Below are 13,796 nucleotides of genomic sequence, written 5' to 3' on the forward strand. Positions count from 1 at the left end.
TGTATCAAAATATTTGGTTGCGGTTAGTACTTTTAGTTAGCTTGCAGTCCACCCCAGCTCCTAATTTTTCCTGGCTCCGCCATTGAATGTCTCCAAAGGCACCCACTATGACACTGGTTGATCTGCACCCTGGAGAGACCTCACTTGCTCGAGATTTTGGATGAACATCGGAACAAATTATATAGTCGTTTTCGTGCATGGTCTAGACTAATACAATTAGCAAGGGCTTACAAGAGGGACAAACATACAACAATCATCCTTAGAGGACACATATATTACATAGGGTGTGGCTTTTTTCCCCAATGTTATTCAAGAAGGAGAATCTTGGCAATGCCATATATTAGCAGTGAGCCACATCATCCGGGTGCCTCGACAAAACCAATTGTTTCTTAAAATAAATTTGGGAGTGGACTCACATTACGAAATGTTTCTGGCTCCTCAAAATTTTCCAATCGTCCTGATAGAAAAGCGGCGACAGCAGCGTGTCGACAAATCGTTCTGACAACAGCAGTGGTTGTTCGGTGGTTCAAAAATCTCGATGTAGTTTTAATCATATTTGATGTGGCATGTAGTACTTGTGATAAAGCTGTTATAATAGATCGGGTCAAAGATATAGTGACAAATAATGTTTTCAAAATACACATGCGCCTAGCGTTGGAGAAAAAATAAATACAGAGCGCTAGGCTGCTAGCCGGGAGCTGACCCTAGATAACGTCCTGCCAGAGAACTCGGCGCCCCCACCGGACTCCCCACGCGCAAAGCAGAGAGAGAATCCATCCCAAACCCCAGCGACGACCATGACTCCCCAAGCCCTCCTCCTCCTCCTCCTCCTCCTCGCCGCCGCCGTCGCCGTCGCCGCCGCGTCCGCGGCCCCGGAGAACGGCGCGGCGAACGACCTGCTCCCCAAGTACGGACTCCCGAAGGGCCTCATCCCGGACTCGGTCAGCTCCTACACCTTCGACGAGGCCACGGGCGACTTCGAGATCCACCTCGCGGGCACCTGCTACGTCCGCTTCGGCGACCACCTCGTCTACTACGAGAAGGCCCTCCGCGGCTGCCTCTCCAAGGGGCGGATCACCGGCCTCGCCGGCATCCAGGCCAAGAAGCTCTTCCTCTGGGTCTCCGTCTCCGGCATCGTGGCGCACCCCGAGGAGGGCACACTCGAGTTCCAGGTCGGCTTCGTCTCCGAGGAGCTCTCCGCCTCGCTCTTCGACCGGGTGCCCGCCTGCGGCGCCAGCGCCGGCGCGCAGCTCCGCGGCGTCGCCGGGGTCATCCAGGAGCTCGGCCTGCTCCCCGTTGCAGAGGTATGGGGTCGGGATTCAGTCACTTTTTAGCGCTCCGCTGTTTGAATTAGGCGCCTCGTGTTGTTTCGCCATGAATTACATGGCTGGTACAGACTTTGGAATCGGATCAGTATACTTGTTGTTTGGTGCTGCTTGATATCATGACATGTGCACTTTGAACCCTGGATAGCCAATTTACTCTGGCATAGATTGCGCGCTAGAATCCAGTAGATGTTTCATTCCTAGCATTTCTTAGTTTTGGTCTGGAATTTTTAGGACGGTTGTGATTGGGGTGAGAACATTTAGTCGTGGTGGCACATACAATTTGGTGGTGTGGGGGCATGTCTTATTGTTTTGTTTTGATGATTGAGTGAAGCTGGTGTCAACCTCCTCTAATCAGTGATCACCAGGTGATTAAAATATATCAAGGATTTTTAGCGTGTATGAACAGTTTATGTTCTTTCCATATGATACTTCACCTACTGCTACCACACCCAACAACTAATCTAGCAGCATGTCAACTTAGCTCACATCACTTCGTGCCACAACGTAACACCCGACCTGCATCGTAAGTTCCTAACCCGGAGTCATGTCTTACTAAAATGTGGTGCCTGTTGTCAAAATTAAAGGAGAGGGAACACCTTTCTTTGTTGGTGTTCAGGACTATAGTTGCCCTTGGCAGCAGCAATTTTGAAAGGGTTCATTTGTTAAGTAATGGTAACAGAGGGAAGAGGGAACCTCTTTCTTTACTTAATCCCGTTTATAAAAAAGAAAAACCTTATTTGTCCTTATTATGCAGCACCAGAAGTACCCTGGTTTTGATATGTACCACTAAAAGACACTGGATTGCCTTAATAGCACCAACAGTTTGCAATCCTCTTAAACGTGCCATTCTATAGTAGTCTGTTAATGGACTATCTATTTTTTTTGTTTTTGTTGAAAAGGTTGGACTATCTGATTTCCCTCTGGAGAACAGAAGAAAAATGATCCGCTGTATTTTACTCCCTCCGTCCCAAAATAAGTGTCTTAAGCTTAGTACAACTTTGTACTATAGTGAGACACTTATTTTGGGACGGAGGGAGTATTTCCCTTCTCTCCCATTCTTTTCTTCGTCCTGATCCTGTTTCTGCTCTCTACCATATCTACTCTTGAAACCGCCACCATTGATCTGAGATAGCACTGCAGCCATAAAACCTGCATTGTGAATCTCTAATCTTGCGCGTCTCTCGTGGCCCAACTCAGTATTGTCCGCTGGAGACCCTATTAGGCAGCGAGTCAACAATATCCACTGCTGGTGACCATCAACGGCATCATTAGTGACCGTCTGGCAGCATGCGTTGGATGCATTTCTTTCCTTATCTGTGGCAAATTGTGATGTATGTCCCAGTCTTGTGTCTAATATCGGTTGTAGTCCAGTAACTGTGTCCTGTGCAGGGTGACGCTTTATGACCTACTCCCTCCGTCCGAAAAAGCTTGTCCCTCAAATGAATGTATCTAGCACCAAGTTAGTACTAGATACATCCATTTGAGAGACAAGCTTGGGACAAGCTTTTTCGGACGGAGGGAGTAATTCTTGAGTATTGACACTATGCACTTAATTCACACAAAAAATGGTCATAGAATAAAATCAAATCTTCCATGCATGTTTGAACAAACAACACTTCCGTCCACTACACCAACTTCCCTTGGACCTACAAGTGGTACGCCCCATCTTTTGCAACACTGCAAGTCTCAAGAGGCATGAGCTAAAGGGTTAAGGTGTGTGGGAGGGAGGGTCAACATGAAGAGCGTGTGCAACATGTATCATGACTTCATAACGGAGAAGTCGCTTGGCAGATGATTGGGAATCCTGTGGAGGCACGTCGAGATGCATGATGTGGTCAGTGAGGCTTTGTGGCAAGGAGGTGGTGCAAACTAGCAAGAGGCAGTCCCACTCGCAAAAATGTACCCGTATCGCAATATCATATGCCTGTGAACCTGTGATCCTGCGCGCTGCTCAAGGGTGAAAGAAGAGGGAACATTGTAGTGAGGACTTTCTAGAGGTCTTCTTGTGGTACACCAATACTAAGAATTTCATCTTGTGTGAACTTGTTAAACTGAATTACATCTTAGATCTCCATGGTATCCTTTATCCTTTACATACATCCTCTATCTACCTGGTAGGCTAGGACTGGGCGTATCATATCAGAAGGCACCTACACGAGCCAGATCTTTGAATACTTCTTATCCTGTGTGGTGACCTTACTGACCTATATTTTAGATGTGATTTAAATTTTTAGAACTTTAAGTAGAGAATATTTAGGAAATTTAAAACCGCCAGAGAAGCAAAATTGCGAATATATCCTTCTCTTGGGATGCATTCTTGCCAAGTACAAATATGGATATACACTAGAGATATGAAAATGGCATGTTGGCTACTTACATGCCCAAAAACTAGTTAACTACTTCTACATCAGATGGAGTATTATTATCATGTTTGTAATGATTATTGGTATACCCTGTTATCTTTTTTGGGTTGGATCCCAGCATTGCAAATGACTAGACATTTTTACCAGAAATTGCTAATGTCATGGTTGTGTACCACAGTATTAAAAAGAAAAAGTTTTACTAGAAGGAACCAACTAATTTGCTAATTCTCTGAGGGCCTATATAAGCTAAATCATGTGTGCAAGTGGCTAAATAAGACTACAACTTCTGTCGGGACCCACATCTCAATAACTTGAGAAAACTTCCATGTTATTATAAGTAATGCCATGGCTTAACGCTCTCTTAAAATGTCTGATCTTGAAACAGAATATGGCGCACACTGCATGGTTCAATTGTATCCTTTTAGGGGATTAGCCCTGACTATTGTCAAATGGCAGTTAGGTACACTGCAATTTCTTGTCAGAAATGCTAGTCTATTAGTACTATGTTAAATACATACCTATTGGTGAAACAAGTGCTCATTTGTTTTGGATATACCGACTCTTCTGTGGACCCTCTTCTGTTTATCGAGTGCCAACAAGACATCATGCAACACGCGTCGTGAGGCCTTTTAATATTTTGATTGCAATAGGTCGTTGGTAGAATATGTAGGATAGAAGAGTGTTCAATGTTTCAAGATCAGTAGCCATGACACCTTTATTTCAGCCAGTTTCAACGTCTGTCAACATATATATCATTTATGTACACCAATGTTCACCTGGTCAACCATCCTCGAGGATCCAAACTTGAAACCAATGATTTCTACCGCATATGCCAAATTCTAATCTACTCGGTAGTATTTGACGGTCCTTTCTTGTTTACCTTTGCAGGCTTGAGCTTGGAGCCGGGCGTTCGTTCCACTTGCAGCAAATTCTCCTTGGATCCTACTGTGGGGTTGTTACACGAGTAATGAATGATGATAATAAGATGTCCGGTGCCTTTTTTAGCTCAGGAAGAAAGGCTTCATGGGCCATGGTGGTGTGCTGTTGGCAAAGTGTGTGTGGTCTGCTGTCTCTCCTTAGTGAACACGGATTCTGTGTAGAATTGTACATTTGTTTTGTTGCAACTGGGACCTGTGTAAAATGTATGTAGTTCATGTCTTCGTTTCCTAGCACTACTTCAGAAGAAGAAAAATTACCTCCTATGGAAAGTCTGGTGCTGCATTTGTAAGTTCAAGCTTTGGGGCGTGCTACGCGGCTGCCGGCTGATCTTTTTTTAAAAGATCGGTCGGACCGCAAGCAGTTAGATTTCACCTATTAAGCGAAAATGTCAAATGGAGACCGAGCTCCATGGAGGCTTTTATTTGAAAACTTTAAAATTCAAACTTTTCAGTTTCAAAAAAATCTGAAAATAAATACACATATACCTAGATACATAATGTACATGTGTGCAAATTTCCAAGTCAAAATACATTATAATGTGAGCTACATAAAAAAGACAAATATGGGGCTTTTTAGCATATGTAGCTGGCCAAACGGGCCGTGCTAAATGGGCTGGCCCGGTAGCATGCAGGAACGGCACGACCCGAGCTACACGGGCCAGGTTGGCACGCGGCACGCCATGGGCCATGCTTGGGCCTGGAGGCTGGGCACGCGGGCCAGCACGGCACAACCCGCTTATTTATTTATTTTTATTTTTATTAGAATTTTTTACACATATGTTCAAAAATACAGCCCAATATGCCTAAATAACAGCCCCAACAGGCTGAAAATATGCAGCCCAACCGTGCTAAATGTGCCATGGGCCAGCCCGTTTATTAGTTGGGTCGTGCCTAGGCTGGAGGACACATCACGTGGGCCCACACGACACAGCCTGGCTATAAGTTCGGCCAGGTTTGTAAGTGGCATAGTGTAAACGTTCACCGTTGCAAGACATGCTTTATTTCAAAAATTTCTTACAACAGACATCTTATCACAGAACCTTTTTGTGACAAACGTCTTGTTGCAATTTTTTTTTACAATAGACGTCTTGTTGCAGATTTCTTAAAGATTTTTTTTGCAACAACCGTCTTCTTGCAGACTTTTTTTGCAACAGATTACCTGTTGCAAAATTATTTCTAAAAACAAGGTTGCATCGCATCACAGTAGTCGTTTACCTCCAAGATTTGCAACAAGACTGCGTGCCTGCACTTGACTTCGCGCTGAGGATGTGTGGCAGGCAACAAAGGCGGCGGACGGACCGTGATTATCAGCTGCCTGAGAGTAATCATTTTCCTTAAGCTTTTCTTTATTTTCATTTTTTCTGAGATTCTTATTTTAGGGGTAGAAACCCTTTTTTTAGAAAAAATTTAGGCAAACCTCTATTTCATATTTGGGAAGAGTTTTTTATTTTTCGTTATGGTTTTTCTGGAACGATTCTTCTTCAGGTTTTTTTTCGTTTTCTCTTATTTATTTTCGTTTTCTTATTACTTGTTTTCTCTTTTCCTTTCTTTTTTTATTTTTAAAATACATGGACATTTTCAAATTCGACATTTTAAAAACAATTGAACTTTTCCTATTTTTTGTGAAAATCAATTCAAGTTTGCAAAAAATAATCATAATTTGTGAACTTTCCCCAATTTATGAACTTTTTCCATATTTTGATTTTTTTTCAAATTTAGGATTTTTTTTTTGCGATGATCAATTTTTAGTAGCTTTTGCGATGATCAACTAGAAAAAAACCGGCGATGAAACAGTAGATGGGCCGGCCTCGGAGCGGGGGCGCGTGAGCGCCAGAACGGGCGCTACAAGCGCTGTATAGGTGCTCTCGTGGCATTAACCTCCTCCTATGTGCAGCTCATTTCGGCAAACAAACAACACTCGTGACACACAAGGGAGCCCAACTAGGCCAGCCTATTAGTACTGTAGTGCAAGATTGTAGCACTTGCAGACATTTTTTTAAAGCGGGGACAGTTCTTGAAATTTGTGAACTTCTGAAAAAAAAAGGGAAAATAATAAAAAATAGAAGAAGCAAGAGAACAACCGGGCAAAAGAAAAACGATTTAGGAACCTTCTAGAAGCCCAAAACCGATAAAGAAAACCGGGTGGAACCTTATAGAATTTTCCCAAAACGTATCTTCGAGGTGCTAAATAAGTTGGCCCAGTTTGATCGCTCGCTTGGTTGCTATGTGTGAAATGGCAACAACACGTCGCAACGAGCCTCACACAACCTTCCATATTTGATGCATACTAGTGGTTGGGGTGCCACACCCTCTGACGCCGCTTGAGAGGAAGTTGTGTGTTTTCATTTTAAAAAAAGTACATAGAGTCCTCGCATCCATAAAAAAACATATAAAAAAATCCTCACCTCTATCTAAAAAAAGAAGTAAAAAAGAAATAAAATTGCCACTGCAGCCTACCAGCGAGCGCCACTTTGTATAACCCTCCATTTAAAAATACCAGAGGTCCTCACCTCCATCTAAAAAGAAAAAATACATTTAAAAAATAATGCTCACCTTTATCTAAAAAAATACAAAAAAAATCTCATTGCGGCCAACCAGCTTGTGCCACGTGGCATAGCTGGTTGGGCACCCTTCACGCGATGCTTAATGGGTTTGATTTCATCAAATTGCTGTACAAAAGCACCTGGAAGTGCTACGATGGGTCGGCCCAATTAGTTTATTTTTATATATTCTTTCAAAAGTGTTCCAATTTTTTTTTTAAAAATCATGTTTCTAAAAAATATTAGATTTTTCCCTAAATGTTCACAAGTGCCAAAAAAGTGGATATTTCCAAAAAATGAGAAAACATTAAAAAATAAAACCATGCCAAATTTTCGAAAAAATCTAACAAATATTTTTTATAAAATGTTGACCTCCTGTAGATTTTTGAATTTCCTTAGAAAATATTCCTTTTTTTTGGAAAAGTAACCGAAAACTAGACAGAGAAAACAGAAGAAGTTAAAAAAAACGAGAAGTCACAATGGACCGAAAACATAGCAATGCTAGCACCTTACCTTAAAATGGGCATGCCCAATCGTGGTGGCTTGTGGAGAATATGCGCCCACTCGTGTGGTGCTACTAGTGCACTTAGACGTCAAAAAATGTGAAACAATTTTGCACGTACATAAAACACATATTTACTAAAATTTCATCTTCAATTGTGGACCCACAACTCTACAAAAAGAGTCAAATCACTTTATGAATAGTACTCATTTGAGATTGAGCTATAAACTTGGCCCATCGACAGAATTAGTGCTGAACTAGTCATCTTTGTTTCTCAAGCTGTGATCAAATTTTACCTTTGATGTTTCTGACATGGTTGAAATGTATCCTATGTGTATTCTAAATTATTTTCAGATTTTTGCACCCTTTAATTTGACTTCTGGACATCAGGTGCACTGGTAGGACTATAAGTTCTTTTTTAGCAGGGTAGGACCATAAGGTTGGTTGGGCGCACCGGATACGTTCCCTGTGTGCGTTACAAAGCAACTGTGTTTTCTAGGTCGGGCACTCAAGAACTCAAAAAAAAAAAAACTTGGCTGCTTCTGCCTTTTTTTTTCTGAGAACTGGCTGCTTCTGCCTTTGCTTCCGATCTCCTACATCCGTCCAAACATATCAAAATCCCATGCCGCAACGCAACCACGTCGTCTTTGCTTCTTCCCTGCGATCACACCCGGCCCATGCTGAGTCTCGAGCACACGTAGGGTCCTAATCCACCGCGGCACGGCCACGTACCCCTCCCTGAGCCGTGCGTGCGTCAGCACCGCCGCTTAGCTAGACTCGCCGTGGTCGTCCGATGCCAGCGAGGTTACTTACGTGTGATCTCGAAGTATTCCTGGTGGTCGTAGGCCGTCGGCCGGCCGACCTTGTAGGCTGTAGGATGCCGACCAGCTCTCCGCTTCTTCTTCTTTTCTCCCAGCGCCGAAGCTCCCGTCGTCCACCTCGTCGCCACCTGTCCCGCGGCGTGCGTTCGTGCGTGGGAGATAGTATTCCGCTGCGCCGTCTGGTCCGGTTTCCCGGCGGCGCGCGGCGACTTTTCCAAAGCCTCCATCCAACCAAAAATCACAAGGTTACGTGGGCGGGCACGTGGAATTCCGCGAGTGCGCCCGTGCGCGTGAAGGTGCAGATTGAGACGTGCGTGCGTCCGACTCTCCGTACCGGATGTCTATTTCGTCGCTTCCGTTTGCACCTGGACAACGAAGTGATGCCAGGTCTTAGGCCAACTCCACCGTGCCATTACAAACGGACGTCCGTTTTGTCCGGTTTTTGTTCCTTTGGGTAGGGATTTGAGGTCGTGTCCGGGCCTGTCGCGCGGCCGCATCCTTTTGCCCCATCCTGTCCATCAGGGCCAAGAATTGCCCAAATTTGCATTAAAACTAGTTTCGAACTCAAATATTTGTCTGAAAATTAAAATAGTTTTACAACCCAATTGAAATTGTCTCTAATAAAATAGTTTTACAACCAAATCGAAATTGTCTTGACTGAACATAAAATGAACAAATACATCTATTGATTGCCAACGTGATCCCACACGTGCTCAACCAAGTCATTTTAAAGATTCACATGAGTGTGCCAATCACGCATCTCACGGTGGAATTGGGCAAACTGTTCAAATGTGGCCGGGTCTTAGTGCAGGGGCTCAATATTTTCACCTTGATAATCAAATCCTTGGTCGAAGATACTCTCATCACGCTCGTCCTCGACGATCATGTTGTGCATGATCACACAAGCAGTCATCACCTCCCAAAGCTTCCCTTCATCCCATGATAGTCCAGAGTTTCGAACGATACCCCGCCGGAATTGAAGCACACCAAAAGCACATTCCACATCCTTTCTAACACTCTCTTGCATTTGGCCAAATCTCTTTCTCTTCTCAGTTTGGGGTTTCGAGATTGTCTTCACAAAAGTTGACCACTGAGGATATATACCATCTGCTAGATAGTATCCCTTGTTGTAATGGTGGCCATTGATCTCAAAGTTGACAGGTGGGGAGTGGCCTTCTGCAAGCCTCGCGAAGACTGGAGAACGCTGCAGCACGTTGATATCATTGTGAGAACCTGCCATGCCGAAGAAAGAATGCCATATCCAAAGATCTTGTGATGCCACCGCTTCTAATATGACAGTGCACCCGTTAACATGCCCCTTGTACTGGCCCTGCCAAGCAAATGGACAGTTCTTCCACTCCCAGTGCATACAATCTATGCTGCCAAGCATACCTGAAAATCCTCTAGCTGCATTGGTCGCCAACAATCTCTCTGTATCAGCGGCAGTTGGCAGCCTCAAGTACTCTGGCCCAAAGACCTCGATCACAGCCTGGCAAAACTTGTACATTGACATCAGACATGTTGTCTCACTCATACGCACATACTCATCCACCAGATCGCCTGGAATTCCATATGCAAGCATGCAGATGGCCGCGGTGCATTTTTGGTAGGAGGAGAATCCAAGCTTGCCAAGGGCATCCGTCTTGCACTCGAAGTATGGGTCATGAGCAACCACTCCCTCTCGGATACGATTGAACACATGCCTTGCCATACGAAAACGGCGACGAAATTTATCTGCCCTGAAGAGCGGAGTGTTGGCAAAGTAATCTGCATAGAGCAGGGCGTGGCCTCTCTCCCTGTTGCGGTTCAGGTTGGGAGCACGGCCAGGGACTGACCCCCTGTACCGAGGAAGCTGCCGTTGAATATGGTCGTGAACGACCAGTGCAGCCACCACAAGATCGTCATCATCCGACGACGAATCGTCCGATGAACAAAGGAAGTGATGGAACAAAAACTCGTCTCCACTGTCCATACCTTTGTTGGCAAAAGGTCGAACACCTTGCGGTCGTGGTGGCGAAGAGGCCGCGATGATCACCTCGATGCAGCAGGGTGGTTGCCGGCCGGCTACTGGCTGCTCTGGAGCTCTCGTCGGAATCCGCCTCGGCCACCGTGGTACGTCGCCGGCAGTCGTGTCCGCTCTGCCACCGGCAAGGACGGCCACGGCCAAACCTCCTCCGATCGATGACCAAAACTACGGCGGAAGCGCGGGCGTGGTGGCGGCCATGTCGAGACGTGGTTTGGTATGGACGGCGGGGGGGCTGCGCGGTGAGGAGGCGATCGGAGAATAGTGGCGGCGCCGGCGGCGGGGCGGGGCAGGGAGAGAGGGCGAAGCGTTGGGAGCGGAGGGACTGCTAGTGTCCCCGACAGGCGGGCCAGGGGAGGACAAGCGCGCGTCCCGCCCGTCCGCGTGGTGTCCGTTTCACCCCAAAACCGACGCAAGTTTGAGCCGGAAATGGGTCGAAAGCGGACACAAAGCGGACAAAAGTCCGTTTGCTCCCGCGCGCTGGGCCGCCTTTTTTGTCCCTTTTACCCCAAACGGACGGGGCCGGACAAGATAGGGTCGCGCGATGGAGTTGGCCTTATTCCTTCCACTACAATGCTATAGATGCTTCTAGAGGTGCTTAAAAATGAATTAAGGTTTTCTCAAGTATCAGTGTCTATTTGTACGTGCGAGTGATTAATTGAGCACCTGTCTTCTACAAATAAGCACCGGTGCTCGAAGAAATACTGATTTATTTTTTCTAAATACCCTTGCTAAGCATCTTGCATTGTATAAGGTTTTAGGTGAGGTGCTTGATAAAATGAACTGAGTTTTTCTCAAGCACCAGTGCGATTTATGGGACTAGGTAGGGGTAACTCGACTGAAAAAGTAATTTGGACCAGTCAATTCGTTTTCAGCCGTCCGGTGCAAAACAAACGCGCTAGATGTCTTCTCCAACGTCATGATGCACTGTTCATCTTCTTTTCCAACCGCCTCACGAACCACTGGTTGAACCGTCAACCACCACAGCCCATGGTCGGCGGCACTCCCGCTCTGGCCTCGCCACCCCCTCCCCTCAACCGCCTCCCACCGCCATCCTAGCACCATCCCTAGCCATCCCTCTAACCCTGACGAATTTATAGTTTTTTGTGGCGAGTTTGCGCCTTCACCCCCATCCGGGCAGCATGCGCCCCTAACATAGAAACCCAGCGAGCCTGCGAACCTAAGATAGACACCCGACGAGCCTGCATCCCGCACCCCTAAGATAGACACAGAGGTCGCTGCTTCTCTGACAAGCCGCCAACTGATGCTTCCTTCATCTTAAATCGGCTGATCCAAATATCATATTCAGGCAACTGACATCCAGCTAAGTTGTCGATTTATTTACTAGAGCAGAGAAAGGACTAATACACAACGGGTTTCTCTTAACAAAGGCTAAGAGTAACCTCTTTGTATCTGAAAAAGAATTGCATTATCTAAAATATCTGAAGGTCTAGATTTTCCCTAAGTCAAACACTTTGATCAAATATGTAGAAAAATGTACCAACATGTGCAACATCAAATTAGTTTCATTTTAAAATAACTTTCAGACTTTATATATATGATGTTGTAGATGTTTGCAATATTTTTCTATATACTCGGTCAAACTTATTGGAAGTTGCAATCCTAGAACTTAAAATTATTTTGGAATGGAGGGGGAAGCACTAGATTTCTTCTCTAGCTAATTTTTGGCCAGGCACATAATTTTAGAGACATGCAAAAAATAATTGATAGAGACCACTCAAAGATATTATAGTACAAAATACCAAACGGATAGCAAGTACTACTCCCTATCAACTATTTTTAGAGTCATGCGAAATTAATCGATAGGGATCACTAAAAAAATTCCAATACAAAATACTAGAATAAACAAGTATCACTCCTATCAATTAATTTTGGAGCTATGCAAAAGTTAATTGATAGAGATGGCTAAAACATATTCTAATATAAACATTATAACAGAAAAAGTATTCTCTATCAACTAAGTTTAGAGACATGCAAGCATTAATTGATAAAGATCACTATTGAAGACATTCTAACAGAAAATATTAAAAGAAAGCAAGTACTCATTATCAATTGATTTTAGAGATATGCAAAAATTAGTTGACAGAGATCGCTCAAAGATATTCTATTCTAATACATTTTACCAAATGCTACTTTGTACTCCCTCCATTCCTAAATATAAGACCTTTTAGAGATTTCAATATTTGTACATGCATGTTGAATTTTGTCGGACACCATTTTTCATCATGTATTGCAATTTCTTCATATCATATGATCATTGCATGATTGGATTCCAAGATATAGCGGGAGATCTCCACAATTTCATCCTGCCATGTGCATTTGTAGTCCAAAGCAAATTCATTATATGCACATCTTTAGGGGGAGTTCCTCTATATCATGTAATCAAATTCTTCATACTCTGTACTTACACTTCCTATTATTTATCCCCATTGAAAACTTAACCAATTTGTCATCAATTACCAAAAAGGGGATACTGTAAGTGCATCTAGTGCCCCCTTAGTGGTTTTGGAGTACTGAAGATAATGGGTTAAGTGAGTTATGTGTTTGCGAGTGTACACAATAGTTATAGTCCCTGAAGATTTGGTTTAACCGACAAAAGACGAGCCCTAAAAATGTATTTCTTCAAGTGAAGAATTTGTTGCGACATTTGAAGAAATTGAAGTGATCAATTGGAAGCTTGAAGACTTTGTTTTTCATAGTTTTTCTCTTCTTATTTTGAGTTATAGGAAACACCATTCTGTGTAAAGAGAGTCTAGGTGATACATAGATGTATTTCCGAAGACTTTGGAAATCTCTTGTAGTGTAGTCGAGTTCTTCAGTGCTAGAGACGAGTTCTTCTGGTCGTTGACGAAATTGGTCTGACTGAGGGATTAGGATTTCACCAGTGCGATTTTCCTACCGTGAGGAAATTGAGAGTCCCCATGAATATGAGAGTTCAAATTTCCAACCGTTGTTGTGCTAGCGCCAGCTGTCGAGTGGATTCTTATCCTGACAGCGGTTATGTCCCAAGGGACTGTAAGTGCATCTAGTGCCCCTTAGTGATTATTGGTGTATTGAAGACTTATAGGTTAAGGGACTAATGTGTTTATGAGTGTACACACGTCTATAAGTCTATGAGGAGTTTGATATTTACAGAGAAAGTCGACCCCTAAAAATGAAGTTCTTCGACTGAAGACTTTAGTATTCTGAAGACTTTCTGAAGACTTTGAAAGTGAAGAAATTGGTGTGACCTTGAAGACTTGGCATTCATTCGAGGAACA

At 44.0% G+C, this 13,796-nt stretch overlaps 1 protein-coding gene across 1 annotated transcript; it reads left to right on the forward strand.

Moving 5' to 3' along the window:
* The first annotated feature begins 709 nt into the window (after nt 1–709).
* LOC123087223 (uncharacterized) lies at nt 710–4,919 on the forward strand. Its single transcript, XM_044509175.1, has 2 exons — nt 710–1,304; nt 4,580–4,919. The coding sequence occupies exons 1-2, from the start codon at nt 798–800 to the stop codon at nt 4,583–4,585; spliced, it is 513 nt and encodes a 170-aa protein (XP_044365110.1). The 5' UTR covers nt 710–797; the 3' UTR covers nt 4,586–4,919.
* Nucleotides 4,920–13,796: the final 8,877 nt, after the last annotated feature.

Source organism: Triticum aestivum, chromosome 4A (assembly GCF_018294505.1).
Source record: "Triticum aestivum cultivar Chinese Spring chromosome 4A, IWGSC CS RefSeq v2.1, whole genome shotgun sequence".
NCBI classification, from domain to species: domain Eukaryota; kingdom Viridiplantae; phylum Streptophyta; class Magnoliopsida; order Poales; family Poaceae; genus Triticum; species Triticum aestivum.